At 40.7% G+C, this 16692-nt stretch overlaps 1 protein-coding gene and 1 pseudogene across 4 annotated transcripts; one reads left to right on the top strand and one right to left on the bottom strand.

Moving 5' to 3' along the window:
- The first annotated feature begins 5137 nt into the window (after positions 1 to 5137).
- Positions 5138 to 9695, top strand: LOC129247164 (serine protease snake-like). Of its 4 annotated transcripts, XM_054886141.1 has the most exons (5): positions 5146 to 5273; positions 5342 to 5524; positions 7279 to 7461; positions 7522 to 7723; positions 9017 to 9695. In XM_054886141.1, exons 1-5 carry the CDS (start codon positions 5180 to 5182, stop codon positions 9633 to 9635), a joined length of 1281 nt encoding a protein of 426 aa, XP_054742116.1. In that variant the 5' UTR covers positions 5146 to 5179; the 3' UTR covers positions 9636 to 9695. The 4 variants fall into 4 exon arrangements, with proteins under 4 accessions (XP_054742143.1, XP_054742116.1, XP_054742134.1 ...); XM_054886168.1 differs by lacking the exons at positions 7279 to 7461; positions 7522 to 7723 and adding an exon at positions 5585 to 5786 and having other exon boundaries at positions 5138 to 5273; XM_054886159.1 differs by lacking the exon at positions 5342 to 5524 and having other exon boundaries at positions 5148 to 5273.
- A 5423-nt stretch (positions 9696 to 15118) lies between these two features.
- On the bottom strand, positions 15119 to 15302 carry LOC129236518 (U2 spliceosomal RNA; annotated as a pseudogene).
- Positions 15303 to 16692: the final 1390 nt, after the last annotated feature.

Genomic DNA, 16692 nt, shown 5'->3' with positions numbered 1-16692 from the left:
AAGAGGGTTCCCTGGTGGAACAACGAACTTGACAAACTTCGGAAAGCAACGAGAAAACTATTCAACACTGCAAAGAAAACAAACAAATGGGACGAATATAGGAAATCCCAAACTAACTATAACAAAGAACTAAGGAAATCCAAACGAAACTCTTGGAAAAACTTCTGCGAGGATCTAAAAGATACTCCAGCAACAGCTAGAATCCAAAAATCACTTTCCAAAGGTGACTCAAGTTCCATAGGCACACTAAAAGGAACTATTACCAACACATTCGTAGAAACACTAGAGCTTCTTCTAAAGACTCACTTCCCAGATTGTATAATAAAAGACATGACCCATCAATCGACAATAGTCTAGACATGGTAACTCACCATCAACGGAGATCGACGGCCTCATTTGTCAATAAAATCATAAATTTCGAAAGGGTAGAGTGGGCAATTAACTCCTTTAAACCCTTTAAATCACCAGGGCTGGATGGAATATTCCCAGCACTTCTATCCAAAGGCACTGTGGAACTGATCCGAGTCATGGTGAAAATCTTCAGAGCTAGTCTAATATTAGAATACATTCCAAAGATATGGAGGAAAGATATGAAGGTAATATTTATTCCTAAGAGAGATAACAAACCCCCTGATTCTCCAAAATCTTACAGACCAATCAGTCTATCGTCATTCATGTTAAAGACAATGGAAAAACTACTTGAATACCATCTAAGAGAAGAAGTAATCTTCAAAAAACCCCTTCATAAGCTGCAATTTGCTTACCAAAAAGGGAAATCCACAGTCACAGCACTGCACACACTCGTTGTCAATATAGAAAAGGCTCTAAATCAAAAAGAAATAGCCCTATGTTCCTTTATGGACATAGAGGGAGCCTTCGACAACGCAAATTACAAATCCATGGAAACAGCACTCGAGAAAAGAGGTGCAAACCCAATATTAACACATTGGATAAGCCAAATGCTTAATCAGAGGATTATTAAAGCCTCGTTAGGCCAAGCTGAACTTAATGTCACAACAGTAAAGGGATGTCCGCAAGGAGGAGTTCTTTCTCCACTGATATGGTCCCTACTAGTTGATGACTTGGGGCAGCACCTAAACAATAACGGATTTATAACCATTGGTTATGCAGATGACATATCTGTTATAATAAAAGGCAACCATGAAAGGACACTAACAGACTTAATGCAAAATGCCTTGAACGCAACATGGGAATGGTGTAAAAAGGAGGGGCTGTCGATCAACCCTAACAAAACCACAATAATCCCCTTCACAAGAAAAAGAAAGTTAGAGTTTCCTGCATTGAAAATAAATGAAGCAGTGATAGAACTAAAGGAAGAGGTCAAATATCTAGGTTTAACCTTAGATAAAAAACTCACTTGGGAATCACATATAAATAACATAACAAAAAAAGCCACGAAATCCTTGTGGACAACCAAACAATTACTAGGGAGATCCTGCGGCCTCAGCCCTAGTATGGCCCTCTGGATGTACACCCAAATGGTTAGACCAATCATACTGTATGGGGCACTGGTATGGTGGAGCAAATCTATCCAACAAACAGCGATAACCAAACTGGGAAAAGTACAAAGGCTTGCTTGCCTATGCATCACAGGGGCTATGAGAACTACCCCAACAGCTGGCATGAAAGCACTCCTTAATCTCCCACCACTTCATATAGCAATCCAAGAGGAAGCAGCTACGCAAGCACTCATGCTACACATGAAAGAAAATTTCAAATTGGGCAACCTCACCGGTCACCTAAATATCCTAAATAAAATCAAAAACACCATAAGCATGGCTCAAGTTTCAGACCACATTGACCCAACCCTCTGTTTCACAAAAGGATACACAGTTACTTTTCCTGAGAGGATCGAGTGGAAAACAAACCCGAAATGGATGAATGATGATTCACAAAAATGGTACACTGATGGATCAAAAACACCTTATGGTGTAGGAGCAGGAGTAGTGGGGCCCAGAATCCACAAATCATACACTCTCACCAGAGTCACCACTATCTTCCAAGCGGAACTACAATATATGCAATAATAGAAGCAGCAAACATCATGCAACGTAGAAACCACATGAGAGTAATGATCAAAATACTCTCGGACAGCCAATCAGTTCTAAAAGCTTTAGATAGCTATACCTACAACTCAAAAACCCTCTTAGAATGCCACAAGGCACTCAATAACCTGGCATCCAAAAACAATGTTTCATTAATTTCGGTACCGGGATATGAGGGATATGACGGCAACTAAAAGGCAGACTTTCAAGCCAAAAAAGGGGCAGATGAAAACTTGATCGGACCTAGTCCTATGTTCGGATTCAACAAAAACAACCTGAAACAAAAAGTAAAATACTGGGCCAAAACTCTATTAAATCAGCATTGGAACAACGTAGAGGGTCTTAGACACTCCAAAAAGTTCCTAAGTTTCAACGCTAAAAGAGCTAACATGGCCCTTACGTTAATCAAAAAGAGCATTCGCACTCTCACAGGCGTCCTCACGGGTCACTTTACCTGCAACAAACACTTACATAAATTAGGCATAACTAACACCAGCACATGCAGATTTTGCTGCGAAGATGAGGAGTCTATAGAACATCTCATTATCGAATGTCCGGGGTTGACGCATAGAAGGAAAAGGTTTCTAAACAAGTCCATGCTTACAGATGAAGACCTTCAATCACTCCCTCAGAAGGACCTGGTACAATTCATAAGCATACTTAACAGTCAATAGACAACATAGGGTGCACAATAGATCAATATGGTCGCAGTGCTAAAGGGCCATACCTTAACCCTTTACAACCATTAACCATTAACAATCAGCAGGCGCAGAAAAGAAGTGAGACATGTATACCCCGCGGACAGTGCCCCGTGAGGATGCCCACGAAATTTGGGAGATGAGATTTTGTCATCCTCAGAATATCCCTCGAAGGCCTATCCAAACGTGGCCAGAAAAACTTCGCGACCTTACACGTTCGTGTACTTGCCCAGCGCTCGCTGAGTTGGTGCAAAGCCCATTTTTCCAGAAGTAGAGCGCAGGTTGTCAAGGGGATCGCGATCCACTCCTTTCGCGGGCACACTACCTCACAGGTCCCTTGTCTGGCCAGCTCGTTGGCTTCGCAGTTTCCAGCAATGTCACTATGACCAGGTACCCAAACTATCCTTATGTTGAAGAATTCTGATGCTCGAGAGAGAGACCAGGCATTCCTTGACCAGTTTCGCGCCATAATAGAGCATAGGGCCCTAATTCGCTTGGCTGTCGGAGTAAATACGAGTATTTACCTTCTTAACAGTTATTATGCAAGTAAGTAACCAGTCAGCTGCTTCTTTGATTGCGACCACCTCTGCTTGGAACACACTGCAGTGATCCGCTAACCTGAATTAGAGTTTGATGAGGAGCTCTTTGCAGAATAATCTTCCTCCAACCCTACCGTCCAACTTCGGCCCACCCGCGAACAGGTTAACCAGGCCCTGTCCCCAAGTGTTGCCCCTGCTCCACTCCTCTCTTGATGGAATATAGGTGGAGAAAGTTCCGCTTATACTAAGGAGGGCACACACTGATCTTTTAAGAGTACTGACAAGCCTTTTTGAGAGAAAGGATTTTCTTCTATAGAGCCACTATGCAATGTGTACACTTATTTTAGGCAAAGCTTTACATCAGTGCTGAGTTTAGCAGTTCCAACCAATTTCGATCGGAGTGCAACCTAGTGGTCCAATTTTGTTAGATTCTTTTTTTTTTTTTGTACATAGCCAATAACCAATATGTTTTGAATATAGCCGAATGAGACCATAGATATAATTTTTAGACATTTTTCGACCAGCATATACCTGCTTTGAAGCACCCTGTATTAACTAAAGCACGACCGTGCACGTCATGTGAGGTTATCACAAATGTGCGATATGCACTTCTTAAACTCTGCCTTTATTCTTATTTTACAACGCAGTAGACACGGTCTCTAGCAAGAGATGCGATCATATTTTCAAAAACATGGCACCATACGTAGTGGAATAATATATAAATTTTGTAAGCAGATCGAATATAACCGATGAACTGTACTTATAGATTAGCTCGGGCAATATGAATTGTTCCCAGTGTCGGGCTTATTAAAGCATTCAAATTTGATCTAAATAATAAGACTGCACTTTGATCGAAAATAAAAATTCATTCAAATATTATTCCATCTAATTTCGGGACTAATTTTAATAAACTCTTTACCACAATATTCCCTTCAAGAGAAGACTGGGCCGGAGAAGTGGTACGGTAGTTAATAAAATAGAGTCAGTGTATTTACTGATAAATCTAAGCTTAGTATACAGGCAGGTAGAGGAGTTTACTCTGAGAGGCTAAACATCAGCATCATCCTTTCGCTTGCCTAATCCCTGTGGTGTCTTTCAGGCGAAATTCATCGCCATAAGAGAAGGCTTGCTGGTCTTAAAGTGACCTCTAACTACGAGGGAAGTATATGACTACTCGGATAGTGAAGCAGCTCTGAAATCGTTAGAGTCCGAAAACACTCATCAAAAACTATAGTTGAATGTCACACATTATTATATACACGAAGTATCGCAATAGTTTAAAATAAACCCGATCTGGGTGCGAGGCCATAGAAATTGCAAAGCAGATGAGCTTACAAGGAAAGGTACAACCAGGCCCTGTCCCCAAGTGTTGCCCCTACTCCACTCCTCTCTTGATGGAATATAGGTGGAGAAAGTTCCGCTTATACTAAGGAGGGTACACACTGATCTTTTAAGTGTACTGACAAGCCTTTTTGAGAGGATTTTCTTCTATAGAGCCACTATGAGATGTGTACACTTATTTTAGGCAAAGCTTTATATCACTGCTGAGTTTAGCATTTCCAACCAATTTCGATCGGAGTGCAACCTAGTGGTCCAATTTTGTTAGATTCTTTTGTTATTTTTTTGTACATAGAAAATAACCAATATGTTTTGAATATAGCCGAATGAGACCATAGATATAATTTTTAGACATTTTTCGACCAGCATATACCTGCTTTGAAGCACCCTGTATTAACTAAAGCACGACCGTGCACGTCATGTGAGGTTATCACAAATGTGCGATATGCACTTCTTAAACTCTGGCTTTGATTAAAAGCCAGCACAGAGAGCTAATAAATGAGACAAAGCTGGAGACATTTCGCAAATAGACTTCGCAATGGAAGAGTCGATGGTAAAATATTCGAATATGCTTGCGTTCTTACTAATATTTACATCAACTATAACTGCACAAAGGATAAAATTGAATGCCGGTTTGATTTTAATAAATTCGTTTAACGGGATAAAAATGCTTAGTGATACTTTGTTCAATTATATAAAGGTGATGTGTGTGGTCCCTGTCAGGCGGAAGACTGCAGTTGCCAAGTATGGTCCAAATGCGATATCTTACAAAACTTGCCAGAGGCAAATATAACATTTTGTAATCGAGTAAAAGGTATTGTATGCTGTCCTCAAGAGCCACCGCCGCCTGAAAACTGTCAGCTAACATCACCAGCTGAAGTTGGTAAGTAAATAAATAAGTTTTAGAAAGCGAATATTGATAGAATCATGGAAATACCCTCAGCCTGTCACGAATTCACAAAGCATGCGCCAGCAAAATGTCCACAGCCCTTTATAGCCGGTGGCGAATTGGCTAAAATTGGTGAATTTCCATCCGCAGCTTTGATAGGTATTTTTAATTCAACGTCTAATGTAACTGATTGGATATGTGGCGGAACGCTTATCAGTGAACGCTTCGTTCTGACTGCAAGTCATTGCACTCTCAAGTAGGTACATTACATACGAGGGATACTATTTATACTTTTAGTATTGGAATGTCAAATTAGACAGATGCTGTATAAAGTTTGACTTTTTTTAATTTAAGCGTGCATAGAAGGTTTTGCTCATTTCAGTATTTTCTCTCAGCGCGATTATGTCACGGCAAAATTACTCTCAAAATTCTGATAAATTCGGAGTTTCACGACATGTATTCCCCGCGGACAGTGCCCCGTGAGGATGCCCACGAAATTTGAGAGATGAGATTTTGTCATCTCAGGATATCCCTCGAACGCCTCTTTTCCAAACGTGGCCAGAAAAACTTCGTGTACTTGCCCAGCACTCGCTGAGTTGGTGCAAAGCCCATCCTTCCAGGAGTAGAGCGCAGGTTGTCAAGGGGATCGCGATCCTCTCCTTTCGCGGGCACACTACCTCACAGGTCCCTTGTCTGGCCAGCTCGTTGGCTTCGCAGTTTCCAGCAATGTCACTATGACCAGGTACCCAAACTATCCTTATGTTGAAGAATTCTGATGCACGAGAGAGAGACCAGGCATTCCTTGACCAGTTTCGAACGCGCCATAATAGAGCCTAGGGCCCTAATTCGCTTGGCTGTCGGAGTAAATACGAGTATTTACCTTCTTAACAGTTATTATGCAAGTAAGTAGCCAGTCAGCTGCTTCCTTGATTGCGACCACCTCTGCTTGGAACACACTGCAGTGATCAGCTAACCTGAATTTGAGTTTGATGAGGAGCTCTTTGCAGAATACTCTTCCTCCAACCCTACCGTCCAACTTCGGCCCACCCGCGAACAGGTTAACCAGGCCCTGTCCCCAAGTGTTGCCCCTACTCCACTCCTCTCTTGATGGAATATAGGTGGAGAAAGTTCCGCTTATACTAAGGAGGGCACACACTGATCTTTTAAGAGTACTGACAAGCCTTTTTGAGAGAAAGGATTTTCTTCTATAGAGCCACTATGCAATGTGTACACTTATTTTAGGCAAAGCTTTATATCATTGCTGAGTTTAGCATATCCAACCGATTTCGATCGGAGTGCAACCTAGTGGTCCAATTTTGTTAGATTCTTTTTTTTTTTGTACATAGCCAATAACCAATATGTTTTGAATATAGCCGAATGAGACCATAGATGTATCTTTTAGACATTTTTCGACCAGCATATACCTGCTTTGAAGCACCCTGTATTAACTAAAGCACGACCGTGCACGTCATGTGAGGTTATCACAAAAGCGGTATGCACTTCTTAAACTCTGGCTTTGATTAAAAGCAGCACAGAGAGCTAATAAATGAAACAAAGCTTGAGACATTTCGCAAATAGACTTCGCAATGGAAGAGTCGATGGTAAAATATTCGAATATGCTTGCGTTCTTACTAATATTTACATCAACTATAACTGTACAAAGGATAAAATTGAATGCCGGTTTGATTTTAATAAATTCGATTAACGGGATAAAAATGCTTAGTGATGCTTTGTTTAATTATATAAAGGTGATGTTTGTGGTCCCTGTCAGGCGGAAGACTGCAGTTGCCAAGTATGGTCCAAATGTGATGTCTTACAAAACTTACCAGTGGCAAATATAACATTTTGTAATCGAGAAAAAGGTATTGTATGCTGTCCTGAAGAGCCACTGGAGCGTGAAATCTGTCTCCCAACATCACCAGCTGAAGTTGGTAAGTAAATAAATAAGTTTTAGAAAGCGAATATTGATACAATCATGGAAATTTCCTCAGCCTGTCACGAATTCACAAAGCATGCGCCAGCAGAATGTCCAGAGCACTTTATAGCCGGTGGCGAATTGGCTAAAATTGGTGAATTTCCATCCGCAGCTTTGATAGGTATTTTTAATTCAACGTCTAATGTAACTGATTGGATATGTGGCGGAACGCTTATCAGTGAACGCTTCGTTCTGACCGCAGCTCATTGCACTCTCAAGTAGGTACATTACATACGAGGGATACTATTTATACTTTTTGTATTGGAATGTCAAATTAGACAGATGCTGTATAAAGTTTGACTTTTTTTAATTTAAGCGTGCATAGAAGGTTTTGCTCGTTTCAGACTTTTCTCTCAGCGCGATTATGTCACGGCAAAATTACTCTCAAAATTCTGATAAATTCGGACAAATTTCGTGAAAGCCGTGCGAGTCATTATATGAGACTTTGCGAGATTGACACTTTATAAATTTTGAAATTTTATTCCAAGATGAGATATGTGAGAGAATTAGAATTGTCAAATGTCGTAATTTGTAAGTTCTATATAATTTAGGAAGACACAGGAAAGAAAACAGTTCTTTGCAAACAAGAAATTATAAGGAATTCCCTACAGTAACTCCAGCTCTGCATCTAATTATGTCAAATTTACTCAAAGCCGAGCAGCGGCACCTCAAGCAAGTATAAGGAAAGATAAAAACGAGTAAAACTACAGAGTTAGGTTAAGATTCAGATCAATTTGAGGTTTGCACTTCGACCTCACGGTCTTTTGTGCCCTTTACTCATCACAGTACCGTATAAAGACCCATCCCTTATTAAACTTAAGGTAGAGTTGTGTTGGACTGTGCGTGTGTGCCTTTCTTCTAGCTACAAATGAGATGTCTCAACTTTCTTTCCGCTATAGCGCTGAATTCAAAGAGAAGGTGTCCTGGAGTCACCTGCGATTGATCGCAGAAATTACAAGAATGAGTGTACCATATCCCGATCATATGCAGATGACTGTGTAGTTCACAGTGGCCTGTGAGAATACCAGTGAGCACTCTCAGTTTATTCTAGCGGAGGATAAATCACCCAATAGGGGTTTTGTCTGACGTAACCGCAAGGCTTGGTACCACCTATCCTCCTTGGCCTTAACTCTTCAATCCTTGATGGTGTATTGTCCAATAGCACGGAAGGCCAAATAATTCCAATGCATCCGCTACTTCGCGCTCAGCTATACCCCTGTGTCCTGCAACCCAAATTAGTCGGGTGCGCTTACGCGTTCCTACAGATTCAGTTTCTCGATACACTCAAGGACCAGTGAGGACTTAATCTCACAGGTAAGGACTTAATCTCACAGGATGGCAAAACCTTGGTGCCGCCTGGCTGTCGCTCAAAATGACAATTCGCTCATTCCGGAAATTTGTGTCTAAATGTAATGCTATTTCCTAAAAGTAACAAATATAAATAGAAACTCTCGTATGTTTATGAGATAATCCTCGACAAAATCTTTTAATTAATGGATTTTTTTTTACAGTGGAGTACCGAATAAAGTGCGACTTGGCGATTTGGATTATAATTCAACCCTTGATGATGTTGGACTCCAAGAGTTTTCCGTACTCAGTGTCAAACTCCATGACAATTTTACATTAGACCGCTACTTCGATATTATGTTATTGGAATTGAATGGCACCGTTACTTTCTCCAAATATGTTCTACCTGCCTGCCTACTCACTCCATATATGATGAAATTCCAAACAGGACACTATTGGGCCGTTGGTTGGGGCCGTATTGATGATACCGAAGTGTTTTCAACACAGCTGCGACGAGTTGAATTGAAGCATCAAACGGTCTGTAATGAGACTGCAACTTTAATTTATGATTTGGAACGGGGTCTGCTCGAGCCTATACAATTTTGCACTGATGGCAAAACCTACCATACTTGCAATGGCTACTCAGGTGGCCCATTACTCATACCATTTCCCCATAGCCAGGTGGAGTATCGGTGTATGTACATGGTAGCCGGCATAGTATCAAAGGGCCAAGAGCATTGTGGCGTTGAAGATTTGCCTATTGTGAATACGAACGTTACAGCATTTGTGAGATTTATTGAAAGTTTCGTTTGGCCTCAAAAAATTAATACAACAATAAATTGAACAAATGCTAATACAATAAAAAGCATAAAAGAATATATAAGCTCGTGTGAGACAATTGAAGTTGTACTAAAGTTTTTATTTATTTTCCCAATGACCTCAACAGCAATAGCAATTTTTGAGTACATTTCTGGACATAGAATATCTTTCCTCGGCCTATTCCTAACTTATTCTTATTTTACAACGCATAAGACATGGTCTCTAGCAAGAGATGCGATCATATTTTCAAAAACATGGCACCATACGTAGTGGAATAATATATAAATTTTGTAAGCAGATCGAATATAACCGATGAACTGTACTTATAGATTAGCTCGGGCAATATGAATTGTTCCCAGTGTCGGGCTTGTTAAAACATTCAAAGTGATCTAAATAATAAGACTGCACTTTTATCGAAAATAAAAATTCATTCAAATATTATTCCATCTAATTTCGGGACTAATTTTAATAAACTCTTTATCACAATATTCCCTTCAAGAGAAGACTGGGCCGGAGAAGTGGTACGGTAGATAATAAAATAGAGTCAGTGTATTTACTGACAAATCTAAGCTTAGTATACAGGCAGGTAGAGGAGTTTACTCTGAGAGGCTAAACATCAGCGTCATCCTTTCGCTTACCTAATCCCTGTGGTGTCTTTCAGGCGAAATTCATCGCCATAAGAGAAGGCTTGCTGGTCTTAAAGTGACCTCTAACTACGAGGGAAGTATATGTCTACTCGGATAGTGAAGCAGCTCTGAAATCGTTAGAGTCAGAAAACACTCATCAAAAACTATAGTTGAATGCCACAAATTATTATATATGCGAAGTATCGCAATAGTTTAAAATAAACCCGATCTGGGTGCGAGGCCATAGAAATATAGAAGGTAATTGCAAAGCAGATGAGCTTACAAGGAAAGGTGCAACACTAAACATTCACCCAGATAATATACTAATACTCATTCCCTTAGCTACATGCAGACACTCTATCATGACAAGCAGGCAAACTTGACCAGAATGGAGCCACCGCCACACAAAATTACAAATGAATCTTAGGAGACAGGATACGAGAAAAACGAGAGACATACTAAAAGGGCGTTGTCTAATTCGAAGGCATGCAAATGGACTGGGGTACCACATATTGTATTTGTCAAAGCTGTCACGATATTGAAGAAGAGGTACTTGTATTGCTCTATACAGAAAAAGGCTTTCACGCTCGGATTGGCCTTTCTTGACAGCATTGAGGGGTCTCACAAATAAGGTGCCGGAATTAATAAAATTCATAAAGCCCAGTACCTCATCAAGTTGGTCTCCTTGCCGCGGGGATGAGGCTTAAGTGCTGGTTTAGCCCCCATATCATGAGGGTTAACCCACAACGAACTAAGAGGGAAGCTCCACATGGGTATTGGCTGGCCAACCATCCGGAGAACGGCGGAGGCCAGTCAATCACCATGCGGAGAGTACCGTACCGACGACCTCCCCACTGTTATCCCTAACCTGGTATCCTATCATCTCCTCTCCTGTACCCCCCTAATCCAGGGTGTTACGCGTCACCGTGCCCAATGGATGGTTTGCAGCCAGGGGTATCCGGCTGTATTTTAACGGCGCTCTTCTGAAACTGGGTCACCTCAGGAGATAGAATGACCTTGCCATGGTAGAGGGGACTGCCATGGTCGGCACCTCCCCTTTCCCCCCAAAAAATCCTAGTCCGCCACACTCGCCACGTCGAGCAGTGCGGACGATTATGAAATGAAAATGAACACCAAAAAAACCTAGCCTCGGACAACCAAGGCACCCACAAATCAAGACCAAAACCCTCAGGAAGGTCAGGTCTTTCAATAAGGAAGACCATTAATGTAAGCAAAGTGAAGCCTGTGGCCAAGCCATGGCCTAACTCCCGCTCCGTCCCCTCAGGGTCTGCCTCTACGGCAGCGAGACCTCTCACTGGCAACAATCCCAACCCTGTCTTAAGACAAGTTGAGGATGACACACCATCTACGTCTGGTGCCAGCAATAGACCCCCCCTCGCAACAAAATCCTTGGGAAGCAAGAGCTGCCCTGTCAAAAGACAAGCAGACCTTGCTGTCCCTGTCACTCCAGGTGGCACGGGAACTCCGAAAGGAGAAACACCCCCATCAACGTCGGCAGCATCGGACCACATGGCTAAGACAATGGCTTCTGATGTCTGCCCTTCTGGCACTATCACTACCCCGGGTAGTACCCACCCCCGGAAGCATATAAGTGCGTCAGAAAGGTACTATCGTACCAGGCGATCGGCTTTCAGAATCCTGGAGAGACTGAAGGACACTAGAGAAGAGGATCTGACGGAGGAACAGTCAGACTCCAAGGCGTGGGCTGAAGCCTTCATTATCGAACACTGGGAGAAGGCCAAAATAGACTCCGCACAAGGCAAGCGGAAGCAATCGAGTGAAGGGACATCGGCTGAAGCCAAACGAACCAAGGTGTCCGCCACTCAAATGACTAAAATCACGCCGAAGAGGTCTTTCGCGGAAGTAGCGAAAGGAAGCCATGTACGGGCGGTGATTGATCGCAGTTCCCATGATGGTGCGATCTCTCAAGCAAATTGGGACTTAATCAATAGGAGCCTCTGGAAGGTGTATAGGGACATCCTGAAAGAAAATCTAGGACCTCCACCCAGTTGCTCGGATGCGGGATGGTTTCAATCCCGCGTCAAATTAATAAGGTGCGCTGAACAACGTTCCGTGGCCCTATACACCCTAGCGATTAATCGCATAGGGGAACCTTGGCCGGGAGCCCGCCTTGATGTGGTCCGCCGAGAAGACATTCCCAACTGGCCAAGATCTAGAGTCTGGATACCAGACTTCCATTCTGATCCAGAGGAAGTCCTGGACCTGATAAAGCTAGGCAACGCCGAACTACCTACCAGCGACTGGAAGGTAGCAAAGATTGGCGAAGTGGACGGCAAGAGGAGACTGCCGTGATAATCCTCAATGAGTAATCTTTGGACCCACTTGCCAACAGGAAATGGAAGATCAACTACTGCTTCCAAACGCTGACTCTCCATGTCTACAGACAGGATGTAGCTACCAAGAGCACCTCCGCAGAAAATATAACTTCATCTGCGGAACAAGCTAGTGCTCCCCAGAATTTTGGAGGTTTGGAGGGTATAATGTATAAACTTACCCAAAATATGAACGCTTTTAACCAGAATATTACCAGCATTATGTCTTCCATGCAAAATACTCTTCAAGAGCTTGCGAGAACGCAGAACCAAATGCTTCAAATACTATTGGCAAAGAAATGAGTTATTTAAAAATGGCTTTTTGGAACGCAAATGGTTTAAACCAAAATAAAATAGAAGTTTGCCATTTTTTACAAAAAAATTGTATTGACATAATGTTGATATCTGAGACTCATCTCACAAATAGATATAATTTTAATATTCCTGGATATATGTTCCATTTTACAAATCACCCCGTTGGTAAAGCACATGGCGGTACAGGCATCCTAATAAAGAATAGAATACGGCACTACGTTTTAGATGCATTTGCAAAAGACTATCTGCAGGCAATATCCATTCACCTTGAGGTCGGATATGGTGATTTAACAATTAGCTCAGTTTATTGTCCACCAAGATTTGCTGTTACAAAAGAGCAGTTTGAAGAATATTTTAGCAGATTGGGGAAACATTTTCTAGCTTGTGGAGACTATAATGCAAAACACACGTATTGGGGCTCTCGATTAGTGAATCCCAAAGGTAGGCAGTTATATAAGACTTTAGTTGATCGAAAAAACGAATTGGATGTCATATCTCCTGGACATCCCACCTATTGGCCCTCTGATCCTAAAAAAGTTCCTGACCTCATAGATTTTGCTATATCGAGAAATATAAATCGAAACTCAGTCACTACAGAAACGTCGTATGATTTATCATCAGATCATTCCCCAGTAATATTAACCTATTACGCTAATATACCTGGCTCTGCAATTGACTCTAAATATAAAACAAACTGGTTGAAGTACAAAAAATTTATTAGCAGCCACATTAACACAAATCCTGTAGTTCATAGCGAGGCTGAAATTGAAAAATCTGTTGATGACTTCACGTTTGTGATGACATCAGCTTTAGAGCACTCTAAATACCAATTAAGTCCAAAATTTGCCACAAATGTCTCCAACTCTGAAATTGAAGGACTACTACTGGAAAAAAGAAGGTTAAGAAGAGAATGGCAACAAAACAGATCCCCTGGTGCTAAGCAAAGGCTGTCTGCTGCAAATAGAAAACTGCGAAGTGCACTTCACTTGGACGAAGATCGTAAAAACAAAAACTATATTGAGAGCTTATCCAATACAAAGCACACAAATTTTTCTATATGGAAAGCAGCTAAGACCATTAAGACGCCAGTAGAAGTACAAAGCCCCCTAAGAAAACCTGATGGTACATGGGCTCGTAGCGCTGAAGATAAAGCGTCGATATTCGCCGATCATCTGAGTAATGTTTTCCAACCAAATTCTTCTGCAAATGAACAAATGCTAGAAGAAAGTAGTGGCAACGCATCGATAAACTCAGAACCAATCAACATAGCTCCTGAAGATATTCAGGCAGTTATTAACAAGAATCTTAAGGTGAAAAAGGCGCCAGGTTATGACGCAATAACACCATTAATGATAAAAAAAAAAAAATACCAGTCTAACGGTTAGACTTGATAGAAGTGAAACCTTCCGTAAAACAAACTGAGAGAGAATAAGACGAAAGCAGCATTAGGAGCGGGATAATTATAGGTTCATTATAATATTGCTATAAAGTTCATATTTTATTTTCTTCATTTTATCATTATTCATCCTCAATGTTTTCAATTTCAACAAATGATACGAGTGGTTTATGATAGATAAAATATGATACAAATGCTTTGGTTTCGATGTTGTCAAAAAAAATACCCAAACGGACCGAAGAAACAGACTTACAAATTTCTTCCATTTTCGTCTACTTGTATTCATATAAAAATTTATGTCTCTTCCCACCAAAGCTAAATGTATTAGTATATTTTTTCTTGTATTTATTCAAGGCTGAAATCCAAAAAACTGTTTTCAATAAATAATCAGAAATGTCCTACAATGCAAATTTCAAAAAAAAAAAAAAATTTTATTTCTTGTGATTCGAACCAAGAATTTTGGATCGGAAGCTCACATTGCTAGCCGCTCGGCAATCGCGCCATACTGTCGGTGTTGGCCTAAAAGTTATTTAGTTCGTCGCTACGTTTATATGTAATTCGTTTCACTTTTTCCCAAATCACTCCCAACGATTCTAAAGAAGTTTTCACTTCAAAAATTAATGTACGAAATATTTATACCGATTCACTTAAACTGACTTTCAGTATCTAAACCAAAAAACTGTTCAATAAATAATCAGAAATGTCCTACAATGTAAATTTCAAAAAAAAAATTCCATTTTCGTCTACATGTATTCATATAAAAATTTATGGCTCTTCCCACCAAAACTAAATGTATTAGTATATTTTTTCTTGTATTTATTCAAAGCCGAAATCCCGGCGGTACTGCAATACCGGGTCAACCCGTGGCAGAGAAGGAGCAAGCCCCTAAAACACTCCGCCCATTTCCAAAAATTAGTTTAACATTTGTTGTCCTCCGATGGAGGATCTATCAGATGTTAAGCTGATAACCACACTACCTAGTCAATACATTTTAAATAATAAACCTAATAAAACTTTTGAGAATTACACGCTCACAAAAATTATTTATATCAACATATAATATAACGCTTCGTAACTAAATAACGTTTAGGCCAGCGACGACAGCATGGCGCGGTAGCCGAGCGACTAGCAATGTGAGCTTCCGATCCAAAATCCTTGGTTCAAATCACAAGAAAAAATAAAAGTTATTTTTATTTATTTCGTCGCTACTTTTATATCAACATATAATACATATAACGCTTCGTAGCCAAGTTGGTCGCTTTTTTCGTTTCACTTTTCCTCAAATCACTCCCAACGATTCTAAAGAAGTTTTCACTTCAAAAATCTACCGCAAGTCGCTATAATTGTGCTGTCTGTAATATTTAATGCAATCATCGAGGTAGGCATTTTTCCAAAGAGCTGGAAAACGTCTTTAATAATAATGATTCCTAAGCCGGGCAAAGACTTAAATGTGCCATCGTCCTATCGACCAATCAGTTTGTTGCCGTGTTTGTCAAAATTATTTGAAAAAGTTTTGAGAAACAAAATGATGCCGTTTTTAAACGAACGTAATATAATCCCTCCACATCAGTTTGGTTTTCGAGAACAACATGGGACAATCGAGCAAGTAAATCGCTTAACTGCGGAAATAAGAAAATGTTTTGAACTTAAAAAATACTGTTCAGCAATTTTTATAGATGTGGCACAGGCATTTGACAAAGTTTGGCATGAGGGTCTCATACATAAAATAAAACGCTGTTTGCCACCTATTACACACAAAGTTCTGGAATCGTACTTAACAAACAGACAATTCAGAGTAAAATGCAACGATTATGTGACTCATGAATATGAAATTGAAGCTGGTGTCCCTCAAGGCAGTGTACTAGGCCCAATTTTGTATTTAATTTATACTTCTGATCTGCCCGAGTGCGATAGTTTGACTATATCTACATTCGCTGACGACACCGCTGTGCTTAGTTCTCAAAATGATCCGTCTCTGGCATCTAGAGAGCTAAATAAATATCTCAAACTTTTAGAAGAGTGGCTGAAAAAATGGAGAATAAAAGTGAACGAAATAAAAAGTAAACATGTCACATTTTCGCTTAGAAGAGGAGACTGTCCCTCGGTTACCCTTAACAACGTATGCATACCACAGTCTGATCACGTCACATACCTTGGCGTTCACCTAGATAGGCGTTTAACATGGAGACGCCACATCGAGGCAAAGCGGCTTAATATGAGAATCAAAGCTTCAAACCTTCACTGGCTAATAAATGAGCAATCAAGATTGAGCCTTGACTGTAAAGTCCTCTTGTACAAGGCAATTTTGAAACCAATTTGGACTTATGGAATCCAATTGTGGGGAACGGCCAGCAGTTCCAGTATCGATCTTATACAGAGAGCACAGTCGA

The sequence above is a fragment of the Anastrepha obliqua genome, chromosome 1 (genome assembly GCF_027943255.1).
Source record: "Anastrepha obliqua isolate idAnaObli1 chromosome 1, idAnaObli1_1.0, whole genome shotgun sequence".
In the NCBI taxonomy this organism is placed as follows: Eukaryota; Metazoa; Arthropoda; class Insecta; order Diptera; family Tephritidae; genus Anastrepha; species Anastrepha obliqua.
This window is presented reverse-complemented; position numbering and strand designations above follow the sequence as displayed.